This window comes from Coturnix japonica, chromosome 16 (genome assembly GCF_054131305.1).
Source record: "Coturnix japonica strain WE chromosome 16, WE-NBRP24, whole genome shotgun sequence".
NCBI classification, from domain to species: Eukaryota; Metazoa; Chordata; class Aves; order Galliformes; family Phasianidae; genus Coturnix; species Coturnix japonica.
This window is the reverse complement of record NC_140678.1, coordinates 3,410,377-3,425,512: the sequence shown is the minus strand read 5'-3', so window position 1 is coordinate 3,425,512 and position 15,136 is coordinate 3,410,377. Positions and strand designations below refer to the sequence as shown.

Here is a 15,136-nt window from a genome sequence, read left to right as displayed (position 1 = left end):
CGTCCCACAAGAGCCTCTTCTCAGCACACCACCACCACAGCTCTGTGCAACGACATCAGAGGGAGGGACAGGAGGAAGTACAGCACACAGCAGTGTGACCAAGGAAACCCTTCTGTTCTGGGAGCCTGATTTGGACCGACACGCTGTCCCACATCTGCTCGGTGCTGTAAAAGCCAAGATGAATAACCTGAAACAGCACAAACAGCCGCTCCCATCCCATCCCATCCCCTCCCATTTCATCCCATCCCGCTTCAGAACGATGTGGTTGAGTAGCCCTGCAGGTCCCCTCGCCTTCACAGCACGAGCCACCGCTGCCACGTACCACAGAACGAGCGTGTAAGATCAGCAAACAAGCAACAATAAATAAAGACGGTGTTTGGTCCAAAAATGCCACAACGGGCGCTGGAGCTCAGTTTGTGCCCTTTAATCGCGGCCCAATAGGAGCGGCCACCGCGAGGGCCCCGGGCTCCCGTACAACGTCCGTCCGTCCGTCCGCCACCCGCCGCTGCCCGTAGCGGTCCCGCATTGCTCACCCCGCGCAGCCCCGTCCCTCCCTCGTCCCGCTCAGGTTTCCCCGCCGCTCCCGCCGGTGCCGCTGGAAGGGCCGGAAGCGTCGCGCGGTGCGGGCGGTTCCGCTCCGGGCCGGGCCGGGCCGTGGCGCCGTGCGCGCTGACGCAGACGCTCCGCACGCGCTGACGGGGGGCGCGCGGCGGCGGCGGCTCCGACTCCCAACATGGCGGCGGGGGGCGGCGGCGGCGGCCGGGGGGGCAGCGCCCCGCGATGGGGCGGCGGCGGCGGCGGCGGCCGGGCCGCGGCGCAGGAGAAGCTGCCGGTGCATGTGAGTGCGGAGCGCGGCCCCCCGGGATTCGTCCCTATCCTCGCGGAGGGCGGCGGGGAGCGGCCCTGCCCGCCCCGCCGTGACCCGCCCCGCCCCGGTCCGGCGCCGAACCCGCCCCCGGGGCCGCGGGGCGCCCCTCTGCTCCCACAGCCCGGGGCGCCCCCGCCTTCCCCCCCCCCCCACACTCGGCCCCGTTCCCCGCCCCCGTTACCGCGGCCTTCCCCCACCATCCTCCCGTCCCCTGATCCCCCCTCGGTCCCACAGTTTCGGTGCCCTCAGCCCCGCTCCGGTATCGCGGCGTTCCACCGGGGTCTGTCCCGTCTCCCCGGCGCTCTCAGCGCGGTGGGGGTGTCAGCCGAGGCCTCTGCAGCGCCCCGGGCCTGTGCGCCCCCTCCCCGGGGCCTCAGTAGCATCCCGCCCACAGGTGGAGGATGCGCTCTCCTACCTGGACCAGGTGAAGATCCGCTTCGGCAGTGACCCCGCCACCTACAACGGCTTCCTGGAGATCATGAAGGAGTTCAAAAGCCAGAGGTAAAGCCCGGCCCGGGCTGCCCCGGGGCTGTCTCCACCTTGGGGGCTTCCCCAGCCTTCACCCCAAGGTTCCCCTGTCCTTGCTGGCCCAGTTGTTCCACGCTGGAGGTGATGGAGGACGTGTCCATCCCAGTGCCGTCTCCTTCCTTGTTTTCCAGAGCAGAAATCCATGGGAAAAGAACACAGCCTTCGTGTGGTGCCCACATTGGGTAACCTGCATGTTCTTCTCTATGGAGAATGTTCCCAGTGGGTGGTTGCAGTGGATGCTGCTCCTTCCCTCTGCCTGGGCTCATTTCTAGGTCTGAAGATTCCAGACTTGTTTTTGATGAGAATGGCATCTGGCTTCTCACCTACCTCTGTAGTTTTCTGGCCTTAAGTTGTATTTCTGACATAACACAAGTAACAAAATTCTTCTCAATTTTAGCATCGACACACCCGGAGTCATCCGACGCGTCTCACAGCTGTTCCACGAACACCCCGACCTCATTGTAGGATTCAATGCTTTCCTCCCTCTGGGATACAGAATAGAAATTCCAAAGAATGGGAAGTTAAGTATACAGTCACCGCTGACAAGTCAGGTAGGTTATAAAGCTCACAGTACTCCAAATAAATCCTATTAATATATTGCTTCGCACATCTCTTGCGCTGTTTAGGCTATGTACGTTTGCATGTATTGCACATTGCAAAAGTTCTGACCTAGTTTTTAAGATGTGGTAAGGGCTACAATGTAAAACTGAAATACATCTCATGTGTGATGGTTGGGTACACATTGGCCTCTCCTTTTTTCTTGTTACTGTGCAGCTGTGGAGGCCGAAATAGAGTTCTTACTGAATTCTGCTGATAAAGTTGTGGTTTAATGCTGATTAGTAGCAGTATGTATTTTTCAGATCTTTCTGTTGCTCAGGAATTTAATATGTTTCTTAAAACTGACATAGAACAGTGGTAACAGGAACTGCAGCACACATTACCTGGTACAGCCTCACAAGTGTGGATAATGCAGGGACAGTCAAAAGCAGCAGTGAGTCAGACTGTTTACCAAGACAGATATGGCTTATGGGTTTGTTTGTTTTTAACTCGTGGTGTTAATAACACAGGGAAGAAAATGTATTAGCAAATTAAATCTTTTTCCCCCCCCCCATTTATTTCTTCACGTGGTAATCTGTTTTAGCTAAACATTTAAAATATCAATGCTAGGATGTAGTTGCACCTGTGTTTCAACACGAGTCACTGTCTTGTATGTCTTATGCCACTAGGTGCCCTCAGAGCCTGTTCCCAGCGCCCTCCCTGGCAGCGGGCTGTTGTTGCATTACTCACAGGAGAATTCGCACAACCACAGTGACTGTACTGAGGAGTTTAGGCACCAGCTTCCGTACAAAGAAGATAAATCCCAAATCCCTTTGGAGTCCGATTCTGTAGAGTTCAATAATGCCATTAGCTACGTGAATAAGATCAAAACGCGCTTCCTTGACCACCCAGAAATTTACAGATCCTTTTTAGAAATTCTTCATACTTATCAGGTAAAAAGCCTTCAATGTAAGATAGATTATGGGTTTGTGGTGTGGCTGCTTGAACAGCTATCAAATGAGACATCAGGCTTTGTGCAACAACTGCCTCATAGATATTCATATGAAATGACATAAGTGTGAAAACTGTTGAACTTCCTGGGCTCTGAGATGCAGAGGGGTTGTACGTGGATCTGTCTTCAATAACCTTCAGCTGATGTAGTGATAACCTGTGGGATAGAAGCCTTGGACTGTCTAATAGTTATATGAAGTTTATGTTGTGGTTTTTTTTTGGCTGCTGTGAGTCGTGTGTTTGTATCTGTTTAACATCTGTGTGTATCTTTTCAGAAAGAACAGCTTAACACTAAAGGTCGACCCTTTCGGGGCATGTCAGAGGAAGAAGTATTTACTGAAGTAGCAAATCTGTTCAGAGGCCAGGAGGATCTCCTCTCTGAGTTTGGACAGTTTCTTCCAGAGGCTAAAAGGTCTTTGGTATGTGTATGCCTAAAGCAAGGCAGAATATTTAATGCTGCCTGTTCATATGTAGAATGCATTATGGAAAGACCCACAACCTGTAGATGAAATTCACTTCTCTTCACTGCTTGGAATTTCACAAAACAAGTCACTTAACTACATGCTCTTTGTTCAGATAAACAGGATTTGTTATTTGTACAGACTGAGGAGAGAGCATTGAAACGATGATTTGTTTTCTTCAGTTCACAGGAAATGGACCATGTGAAGTGAATAGTGTCCAGAAAACTGAGCATGAAAAGAATCTTGAGCACAGCAAAAAGCGATCCAGGCCGCTGCTGTTGCGTCCTGTTTCTGGCCCAGCAAAGGTATCTCTCTGCAAGTGACCTCATAGTACTCATTTTGTTTATGTAATTCCTTGGGTAAAGTTGTAATGAGTAGTGACTGTGAAGCATGTAGGTTAGGTACAAGGGGAAAAAAATCAAAACTATATAATCTGCAAGGAAAGCATTCTAAGATGTATATGGTAGCATGTTGTATACTGATCATCAAGCCTTTAGGTGCAGAGTATTGGTCCTCAAAAGGGTAATTCATGGCTTCTGCAAAGGAAACTTTCTTTGGAATTCTTCCTGAAGTGATCCTTCTCCTCCTCAACTAGGATTCGTTTGATACAGATTGCTGTGGAGGACTTGACATAGCAATGCTAGATTGCTGTTCGGGAAATACCGATGATCAGACTTTGCAGAGAGCTGTTCTGTGTCAACAAGTGGAGTTTGATAGCATTTGAATGACAACATATTAAGTATAATCGTTTGTTCTTTTGACAGAAGAAAATGAAACTGAGAGGTACCAAAGATCTGTCAGTAGCAACAGTGGGAAAATATGGAACGCTGCAGGAGTTTTCATTCTTTGACAAGGTCAGTACATGGCCTGTTGTCACGCTGTGGGCTTACTTTAAACTTGTTATTATTTATTTAATCTGTGTGTCAGCACTTAGCAATTGCCTGACTTCAAGTGGCAGAGGCAGGGCAGACCAAGAAAAAAGCAAATAGATGGGTTTGGAAGAATGGGAACTGATCATTAGCCATTTCCTGAATGTTTGTTTCTATCACGTACGTTTTACTGTGCTTTTCAGCAGCATTTCCTCATAGTGACTATATGTAGCTATTAAATTAATGTTTGAAACTTAGACTTCTGGGGAATGTTCTCTTTTTATGCTGCAATGCAAATAGAGGTTGGTCTCCATACCTGTGGTTCAGACTCCTTAGAATATGAACACTAATTAAAAGTGACATTCAAGTGGTTTGATAATTTCTTTCCAAACTGTCTGTAGGTGCGTAGAGTACTCAAAAGTCAGGAAGTCTATGAAAATTTTCTCCGTTGCATTGCTCTCTTCAACCAGGAGTTGGTCTCTGGTTCTGAGCTGCTCCAGTTAGTTACGCCATTTTTAGGGTAAGTTACTGATTGCCATCTCTGCTGCATTGACCTTTTTCAGCCTTGCTCTGTTAATTTTTGGTAGGTGCTGTGAATTTTGCCACTGAAGCTTTGAATTCAACATCAGAAATACATTTTAGGTAGCATGCCAGCAATGCAAAGCTAATCCACAAAGAGAAATAATACAATTGGAATCTTTAATGTAGCTACCCAACTCTTGGGGAGCATTCTGGGGAGGAGCTTATTTAGGTTTCATGCTTTTATGACAAGTATTAGCCAGCCTAAAACTGTTGGAATGAAATAACATAGGTCATGCTTATTTGTGTTTTTTGAAGGAAATTTCCAGAGCTGTTTGCACAGTTCAAGTCCTTTCTTGGTGTAAAAGAGCTTTCGTTTGCTTCTCCACTGAGCGACCGATCCGGAGATGGAATGAGTCGGGAAATAGATTATGCTTCCTGCAAACGCATTGGATCAAGTTACCGTGCTCTCCCAAAAACCTACCAGCAGCCAAAGTGCAGTGGGAGAACAGCCATTTGCAAGGAGGTACTTTGGCATCATCCACTAAATCCCTGCACAAACACTGTAATTATGTAAATTGAAAGTACAGCTTCTGCACATGGGCTCCTCTTTAACTGACTATCCCTCTTCAGTCTTGTATCAGTTATTCATCCAATTCATTGAAATAAGAGTATCCACATTCAGCTTGCTAGATTTATCTAATCACATCCTGAGTCACGTCTTTCAGTGTAATCTCTTTTGAGGGTGTGTGCATACACAAATTTATTTGAATGGACAAAAAAAACGGAAGTTATTTCTCTAGCAGTGGACTCACCTTTGGAAGCAGTGTTTCTCCTGAAAGAGCACTGTGAGCCAATGTCTTAGGCACTGCTGTCACTGAGAACAGACATCTACTCCCACTGTTCCCTGTTGTCTACTTTACTGCAATATCTGCTTTGAGAGAAGATAGTGAAGCTGCTTGTGAACTCTGATGCATTTCTACACAGACCTTTAATTATCTAGGCGTAGTCATAATAGTGTTAGCTAGGCTGAAACTTGCAGTAGAAACTCAAGGAAGAACTGTTCAAGAATAAAACAGAGAAGTATCAGAGCTCTTAGAACAGCTCTGGGCTCCTAAGACATTATTCAGTGTTGTATCTTTGCACTCTTGCAGGTGTTAAACGATACCTGGGTTTCATTTCCATCCTGGTCTGAAGACTCAACTTTTGTCAGCTCCAAGAAGACTCCTTATGAGGAACAGTTGCACCGCTGTGAGGATGAGCGGTTTGAGGTACCTCTGCTGTTCAGCTTCCATTCTCCCTCCTCAGAAAACAAAACTTTTAGCTGTTAAGGCTTTTTACTGAACTAATCATTACCAAATACTGGAAGTTTTATTAGTGTTCAGTAGTTTGAGCAAGAGTTTGGGGTTTTCCCACTTGCTAACAGTTCTTTTAGGCATGAGTGCAGTTCTGGAAAGCATGTTACCTTTGGAGAACTGGCATAGGTCTATTTTCCAGTAAGAAGCCTTGCTGATGCTTCTTAGCTCCACCCAGCAGGCAGCAGATCTGAGCACTGCTCAGCTCCATTTTCCTGCGCTGTTAAACTGTGTCTCTGTGGACTCTTAACAGCTGGATGTTGTCTTGGAGACCAATTTAGCCACAATACGTGTGCTGGAGAGTGTGCAGAAAAAGCTTTCTCGTCTCACTCAAGAGGATCAGGAAAAATTTCGGCTGGATGATTGCTTGGGAGGGACATCAGAAGTGATCCAACGCAGGGCCATCTACCGCATCTATGGTGATAAAGCACCAGAGATCATTGAAAGTCTGAAGAAAAACCCAGTTACTGCAGTCCCAGTTGTTCTTAAGAGGTAATTCCTGTTCTCCCACACTCACCTGGGATCTTAAAGAAACCAACACAGGATTGTAAAGCTCATTTTTGTTGTTTTTTTCGTTTTTTTTTTCCCCCAATAAGTAACTTGGTTTTTACTTCCTTACATTATAATAAAGTACAGAAATAGGAAATAAAGTAGATTTTGTTTACTTCTGAAGTGACAAATATTTTAGCAGCTCGTTAGAAGCATCTAAAATGTTTCAGTAGCTTGCTGAAAATGCTTCTGTCTGTGTTTAGAGTTCACAGACTGTGCTTTAAAAAAACATCAAGTTTTTGAGGTTGATTTGGGAGCAAAATATGAGTTTTAAGTCCTCCCTTCTTCTCTGTCCTGCTGTTTCTGAATACTTGGGTCATACACTTCTTTTTGCAATGCTGAAAGGTTCTGTGAAATGATCTCCAATGAGAAAGTTAGGGTGTTGGAAATTGTTGTCATTTTCTAGTCTTCCAGGCATTTTTAAACAGCTGGTTTTGGTAGACACTGTTAGAAAGGACAGCTTATCTCCAGTGATGGTGCTTTTATTTGTCTTTTCAAACTGAAGTAGATTGTACATTTATGCAGATTGAAAGCAAAAGAGGAGGAGTGGCGGGAGGCCCAGCAGGGCTTCAACAAAATTTGGCGTGAGCAGTACGAGAAAGCCTATCTGAAGTCCCTTGACCACCAGGCTGTCAACTTCAAACAAAATGACACCAAAGCTTTGCGCTCCAAGAGTTTGCTGAATGAAATTGAGAGTGTCTATGATGAGGTATGTATGCTAGCGAATAATTCATTCTCTTTGTCCTTCATTTACACTATTGTCTGAAGGTTCGCTCCGTGCCTGGGATCATCTTGAGGTGCTCTGAAGAGTTCTCAGTCCAAAATGGCTGTCCCGAGCATAGAGTTAATCCTGGCTTATTTCTTCTGGCAGGAATGGCACTTGAGAATGGAGTGGAAGGATCTTTTATCTATTTGTCTCTTGATTACAGCATCAGGAGCAGCATTCAGAGGGGAGAAGTTCATCCACAAATGAGCCTCATCTTATCTTTATCTACGAAGATAAGCAGATTTTGGAAGACGCAGCATCTCTTATCAGCTATTATGTAAAACGTCAGCCTACCATCCAAAAGGAGGATCAAGCAACCATTCGGCAGATAGTGCACCACTTCATACCTGAGTTGTTCTTCTCTCAGCCTCCTGAACACAGTATTTCTGAAGAATCAGCAGATGAAGACAGAGAAAACCATCAGGGGCAGAACCTGGATACTCCAGAGCTACGGAAAAAGCATGTGCCTGGGCCTCCAAGCAGTCCTTTGGAGACAAAAGCAACCTTCTGTGATGTTACAGCTACTGAGCCCCATAACACTCTGGATGATGTTTACAGTCTGTTCTTTGTCAATAATAATTGGTATTTCTTCCTCCGCCTTCATCAGACTCTGTGCTCAAGGCTTCTAAAGATTTATCGTCAAGCACAGAAGCAGCTTCTAGAATATCGGACTGAAAAAGAGAGAGAGAAACTCCTTTGTGAGGGGAGAAAAGAAAAGACCAATGATCCAGCCATGGAGCTAAGACTGAAGCAGCCAAGTAAGAATATGCTCTGACGTAGTCCATTATTAATGTTCTGGTTGTTAGTGCTTGATTGTCTGTATCTGGGTAACTGCAACCAGCAGGCAAGGAATGTAGGGGTCCAAACCTCTGCTCTGTTTGCAGTTCATGGGTACAGCTGATCTGACAGGACAGCTCGTTTGTAATTTGTCCTTTGAGGGCTTTCACGCATAGTTTATAAAATCTTCCCGCAAGTGCACAGCTGTCCAGTGTTCCCAAAGTGTCTTGTATTAAAGTGTTACTTAGTTTTAAAATGTGAATGGTTCTCTGATGAAACCGTTAACCACTCAAAGTATTGCAAAAGAGCTTGAGGAAGAACTGTTATAGTATGTCAGCTCTCCTGAGAGAGAATTCTGCAAAGGTTCTCCGAGTACTGAATGTCATGATTCTCGAGCAGTGCTGTCCTGTACACCTGACTGCACTCTGCCTTTTGCATGTAGTAAGTGACTGCTCTTTTCCTCTGTCCAGGTGAGGTGGAACTGGAGGAGTACTACCCTGCATTCCTGGATATGGTGAGGAGCCTGCTGGATGGGAATATTGACCCAACACAGTATGAGGACACGCTAAGGGAGATGTTCACTATCCATGCCTATATTGGCTTTACTATGGACAAACTGGTGCAGAATATTGTCCGCCAGGTAACTATGCTCTTTGGGGGACAGCATGTTTCCCTTCTATGGACAAATAGCTTTCTTACATCACCTGTAACGCAAGAACTCTTTCAGCAAATGTATAGAAGTTAAATCTGTGGTGGAAAGGGTTTAATAAAAGTTTAGTGCGATAGTTCAGTATCTGCTACGGTACAGGGCCCACCTCAGGGGACTGACTCTTCCTGGCCTTTTCCAACACTATTTCAGTTCCAGACTTTAAATTCTGCCATTTCCAAGATAAATCGAAGGCAAAAGAAAGGCTTTGTCTCTTGTATGCAGTATCTGTCTTCTAATGGTAGGGTTGGTTTTTGTTGTTTATTTGTTAAATTAGGCACATTAGTTCCTTACTTTCTTTTTTCCCTTATATTGCAAAGTAATGAAAGGTAAAATAAAGTATATAAAGTCTCTGGAGTTAAATCTTTGATATTTTGTATGATGCTATGCTTAGTTTTGTGTTCCTTTCATAACACACTGAAGTTAAGTCTTGGCCCAGACTGCTAACTGAATTCTCTCCATTTTTTTAATGGAAGCTTCACCATTTAGTGAGTGATGACATCTGCTTGAAGGTTGTTGAGCTCTACTTGAATGAAAGGAAGCGAGGTGCTGCTGGAGGTAACCTATCCTCTAGGTGTGTCCGGGCAGCAAAGGAGACCAGCTATCAGTGGAAGGCTGAACGCTGCATGGCAGATGAGAACTGTTTCAAGGTGAGAACCTGCTGCCAGGACTGTGCCACTTCACCTGGGAGAAATGGGTTTTAAAGTGCCAAGGCCACAATATGGAAACAGGGGTACCAAAAACAGCATAGACAGTGCGGTGGTGTATTGACTCACTGAAAAGCCTTGTTGCTTATGCCTCTCCTGTTCTTGTATTTATTGTCCAAACGACTTGTGAATATCCATCATTTTATTGTGGACTCGTGGCCAACATCTTTCACCTGTCATTTACAGGTAATGTTTCTACAGCGGAAGGGACAGGTGATCATGACCATTGAGCTTCTGGATACAGAAGAAACCCAAACAGAAGATCCGGTGGAGGTCCAGGTAATACTTTTGTGGCCATGGAGTCTGCTGTACGACAGACAAAACAGATGTCTAAGAATGCTTTTCAGCTTTCTTAATCCCAAATATGAGTTTCTGCCAGGAAGATAAGCTTATCTGGGAGGTGTGGGCATTGACAGAAATGTGTGTGTTAATGAAACAGGTCCAACATAAATCATCTTGGGGTTGGGTGAGGTACCAGCAGCTTCCTAAAGAGCATCTGGAAATAAACTAGTCCTTTGCAGCAGTGTTTATCTTGAGAGAAGTCTTGACTTGAAATTGATCTCTTGTAGCACCTTGCTAACTACATGGAGCAGTACGTTGGGGTAGAAGGAGTACCCAACAGCCAGAATGATGGCTTCTTACTGAAACCAGTTTTTCTGCAAAGGTGAGCTCCCTCCCTCTCCTGAGTCATATCTGGGTCAGCTGGTCCTGCTTCCTCTGAGCGTGTGGCAGTGATAGCGGGTGATGTGCAGCACAGGCAGTTCTAGGGAAATGCACTCATTTCTGAGGTCCAGGGGGACTGCTGGTGTTCAGTGTGCTGTACAGGAATGCTGAAGAAAAAATTAATGACCACTGCGCTGAGGTGTGTTGATGATGGAGTGGGACTGCCTAAGCAGTCCTTTCTGGGGGGAATTTGAGGTCTAGTTTGTTTGTTTCCATTTTGGTAACTACTTGTTGAGAGTCTGAAAACTAAAACATACATTTCATACTGGTGCTGTCGGCAATGCTAGCTGGGTAAAAAGAGAGTGGGTAAACACGTGTGACAAATGCTTCATAATCTTTGTTTCGTTCCAGAAACCTAAAGAAATTTCGCAAGTGGCAATGTAAGCAAGTGAGAGCTCTGCGGAGTGAGGTGAAGAGCTCCTGGAAGAGACTGATTGGGGTTGAGAGCGCGTGCAATGTGGACTGTCGGTTCAAGCTCAACACCCACAAAATGATGTTCATCATGAACTCAGAGGATTACATGTACAGGCGGGGAGCGCTTTGCCAAGCCAAGCAGGTGCATCTCCTGTTACTCTCTTAGTAGCTTAGACAATAGCAGAGATAGAAGATTGCAGCCAAAAGACAGGTATTGATAAGAAGTCTTGCAGCTGAATTTCTGCAAACTACATCCAGAAGTTACTCCTCTGCATCGGATGAAACAAGGAAGAAAGATGGGAAATGTTCTGTGCTTTAGTTTAGTTCAGCAGGTTTTTCTTTGCAAATTTTAAAGGGGAGTGGCAAACATTAAGAAATAGAGATCCTTAAAGGCAGCTGTGTGGCTTTTCTGTTTGTATTGTGTTGTATAGCATGCCTGTCTTGGACATACAAAGAGGTGGAAGTTTTGACTTCTTGCCTAGAAACCTCTCAGTGATTTTTTTACTTTTCTGCTTTCAGGTACAGCCAATGGTGCTGTTAAAGCACCACCAGCAGTTTGAAGAGTGGCACAACAGATGGCTTGAAGAGAATGTGACCATGGAGGCAGTAGATGTAGTTCAAGATTGGCTAATGGGAGATGAAGATGAGGAGATGGTGCCCTGTAAAACAACTTGTGAGACAGTGAATGTCCATGGAGTCCCTGTGAACAGATACAGAGTGCAGTACAGTCGCCATCCAGCTTCACCTTGAGGAAATTTGTGCCTGGGACTTGCTGGTGAAACACATTTACTCTGAGAATAGTGGTGGGAATGCAATGTAATGTATTAATGGTATTTATCCAAACAGCATTTTACTTTGGATTATAACGTATTTTCCATATGGCCTAGACTTGTCTCCTTGCAGTGTAATCCTCCAGTCATCATGAAGAGACCGAACAGCTTTAAGGAAGAGGGCTCTTGGCATTGCCACACACTTTTTAGTAGTTTCCTAGCCTTAAGCCACTGCTGGCCAGCCAACACAGGAAGGCAGAACGAGTGGGCTGGGCTCCTGGTGATCTGCCACTGGTGGCTTTGTTGGACAGGAGTTGGCTGGTGCTTGGCAAATGCTGGCAGCTGCTTCCACTTTTCAGAAGTTTAATGTGCCCTATCTTCCTGAATTTGTGCCGTCTTGAAGCCTGCAGAACTCTTCAGTGTAACCTCCAAGTGCCAGTGTGGCACTGATTGCCGGCCTTGCTGCAGGCTGCTTCGTTATCTGCGTGTACTAATAAGGCAACAAATGCAGTGTTTGTTACTGGTGCTCCGGTGAGAAAATGTTGAAACTGAGGCAGAGGTGAACAGCATACTGATCACTCTTAACTCCTGCTCACCAACTGAGTATTCTGGAGTGGGAACTAAGGGGAAGAATCTCTGTGAGCTGCAGTGCCGGGGAGGAGCCAAGGCCCACGGTCTGTCTGCCCCTCTCATTGCTCTGAGAATTTGTGACCTGCTGCAGAGTGCTGTCTCCGATCTGAAGCTGCTTGGAGCGTGTGTGTGGAGAAGGATATCCACTGCGAGGTCTGGTCTGATTATTTTTGGTATGTTGCATGCTGACTGGCAGCCCCTGGAGACTGCAAACTCTTCCTTGTGTGTGCCCAGATTCTGCGGTTCTGCTGGGTTGTACCACTTAAATAACGGCAGTAGATGGAGCTCTTGCAGCACAGTGTTTGCTCTGGATCTGAAGTTTTGTCCCAGATATTCTGCTGTTCCTGCTAGGTCAGCGCAGATGCTGTGTTTGCAGTGACACACGGAAGTCTGTAATGGGGAGGATTAGATCCAGCCACAACCACTGAAGCTTTTCCACCAAACCCTCCTTACTTCTACCCAAGCTTTATTGAATAGAAGCAAAACAAAATGTAACCTGAACCGTGCAGAAAACTGCATCAACTGTCAGACTAAACCTGTTGAAAAATCAAGGAAATTCAGCTGTGTCTGTCCTGCAGCCCCACTGTGACTTTGCTGTTGTTTTTGGGGGCCAAAGGCAAGCACTCTCATGGAGCATATGACAAACATAATGTGTTGAGGCAGGTCCAGCCTCTTTCAGCTCAACGTCCAGCTTTTCATGGCTCTTAAGGGAATAACCCCCCAACCTGGATACTTTTTCTGTGGCTTTGATTTTAGGTTATAATTTCAGCCAAACCGAAATAGCAGCCTGTAGGATTTGTCCTGGGTTATTTCCACTGTACAGCGCTGGGTTTTGCAATTGTCTCACTTGACCGTAGAAAAATTGGCCTTTGGGGTATGTTTAATACAAAACTGTACTGACTCTTTGTCTTTTTTGCAAATTAATCTGTGGGAGGGAATGAAGGAGGCCACTCTTTGGCATTTGTGGCCACTTGCACAACCACTGCCAGTGCAGAACTTCTCTTCGTGTTCTCATTGAGTGTATGTTGAATTCTGGTTACTGAAATGAGCTCCGAGGTTCCTCCCCCTGTCCACATAGATATGGGAGGGTGAGGTGGAGAGGGGGATTGAGCCCAGTGCAAAGCACAGTAACCCTTTCTCTTCCAGTCAGCTTAACAGAATACACCTCAGTCCTGTTCACCTCTCTGCTGTCTTCCAGTGGAGATGATAACTGTGCCAAATTTTATGGTTTTATGATACAGAAAAATGTTTACTAGACAATAGGTTGCAACTCGTGGCTTAAAATGCATTTGATTCCAGGTGTCCCATGAGGGTAACACACCTGTGTGCCATCCTGTTCCATCTCCCCATTTTTTAAGTGTACTTCAGGTATTTTTAAGCATCCTTATTTTGTAAACTTCTAATTTATGATCTTGAACAGATTACGACAGACTGTGGCCCTTCGTAGTGCTGTTGTCTCAAAAACAGTGGTAGCAAATGATGTGAAGTGATGGGATAAGTGGGCAGTGCAGGTCTGAGAGTGCTTTGCTGATGTCCGAGAGTTTAAGCTCAGCTGTTGTACCTGCAAGCACCACCTCGAATCAAGAGTTTGTTCTTCCATCTTTTTGAAGGATCTTTGCTTTTGGGCTTATAATTGCTTTGCCAGCTCTTTGAATGTAGTTTGTTTGTTGTTTTTTTAATATTTATTTGCACATCCAAGTCAAATAAAATACTGATTTTAAAAGTCTGCAGGTCTCACTGTTCTAAATGGGTTTAAGATTTCATTTATGCCTTCTGATAACCCCCAGAACTGACTGTCATGTGCTTGAAACTCAATTTTCAATGGTAGAAAAATGCAGCTGGAACTTCCTATACTCCACTTTCTGTCCATTTCCCCTTGTCCTGTCTCCACACACTGCTGAAAAGAGTCTAGTCTCCCCACTTCCCCCCCCCCCCCCCCCCAACCTCAGATATTCATAGACCTGGATCAGGTCCTCTCTCAGTCTTCTTTTCTCAAGGCTAAGCAGACACAGTTCACTCAGCCTTTCAGCTCTGTATTGGTTTGTTCCTAGCAGCACCTTTGCCATGAGAGGTGTGCAAAACCGAGGTCCAGACCCAGCTTCAGCTACTCGTGTGCTCCACACAACAGCCCTTGGAGTGCACGATTCCAGTTCCAAAACCCATCAGCACATCTGCTCCAGGTTAAAGCTGTACAAATGCAACCACAAAAATAACCCCCACCCGCCTTCCCCCCCAAATTCCTGGGTAATAATAACATGCTGAACCACCTTCCCTGGGAGCTCTGCACAACAAATGGATGTGTGGAGTTTGCAAATGAAGCCGCAGTGCTGTGACCCAGATCTGATAGGAGTTTCCTTTACATCATCCTCAACACTTCCGTTGCCATAACAAAGGGCGATTCCACTTTCCGTGCAGAGCAGCATTGCTCCCAGGGAAACAAACTGCTATAACAATCCTCTGGTGAATAAACAGTATGAATAGTTTGATATAAATGATGGTGATGACGTAGCAGAGCACACAGTGCATTTTACACACAAGTGTCCTCTTGGAGATGTTGGATTTAGCACAAAGAACAGCCCCTGTGCTGCGGGAGAGTGAAAGGCACCAGGGACGGCACAGCTGACATCGCCAAACACAGCTGGAGCTCTCAGCATTACACAGCTTTACAAGAGCCTTCATGGCTGCAGAATGAAATAACTTCATAAATTACATTAAGACCTGCTGAAGGGAGCACCTGAACAGTAGAAAAAGGAGAGGAGGGAGAGCTGGTGGCCAGCAAGGGCAGGAGGTGCCCCACACGCCACAGTCTGCAAGGACAAACCTGGGCTGAGCGAATGCTCCTTTCTTGCTCAGTGGAGGTTTTCTGTGCTGTGATTTGGAGGAGGCTCCATTGCTCACACAGCCAGTGGCTGGGAAAAATCAGCATTGCATTCATGGAAAATGTGA

The 15,136-nt window shown here is 45.9% G+C and overlaps 1 protein-coding gene across 1 annotated transcript; it reads left to right on the top strand.

Moving 5' to 3' along the window:
* Positions 1-611: 611 nt before the first annotated feature.
* Positions 612-13,916, top strand: SIN3B (SIN3 transcription regulator family member B). Its single transcript, XM_015886190.3, has 19 exons — positions 612-838; positions 1,263-1,369; positions 1,794-1,947; positions 2,623-2,886; positions 3,220-3,363; positions 3,588-3,710; positions 4,170-4,259; positions 4,676-4,794; positions 5,112-5,319; positions 5,948-6,064; positions 6,402-6,640; positions 7,223-7,406; positions 7,627-8,221; positions 8,711-8,880; positions 9,423-9,596; positions 9,840-9,932; positions 10,223-10,317; positions 10,728-10,932; positions 11,310-13,916. Exons 1-19 carry the CDS (start codon positions 734-736, stop codon positions 11,538-11,540), a joined length of 3,417 nt encoding a protein of 1,138 aa, XP_015741676.3. The 5' UTR covers positions 612-733; the 3' UTR covers positions 11,541-13,916.
* The last annotated feature ends 1,220 nt before the right edge of the window (positions 13,917-15,136 follow it).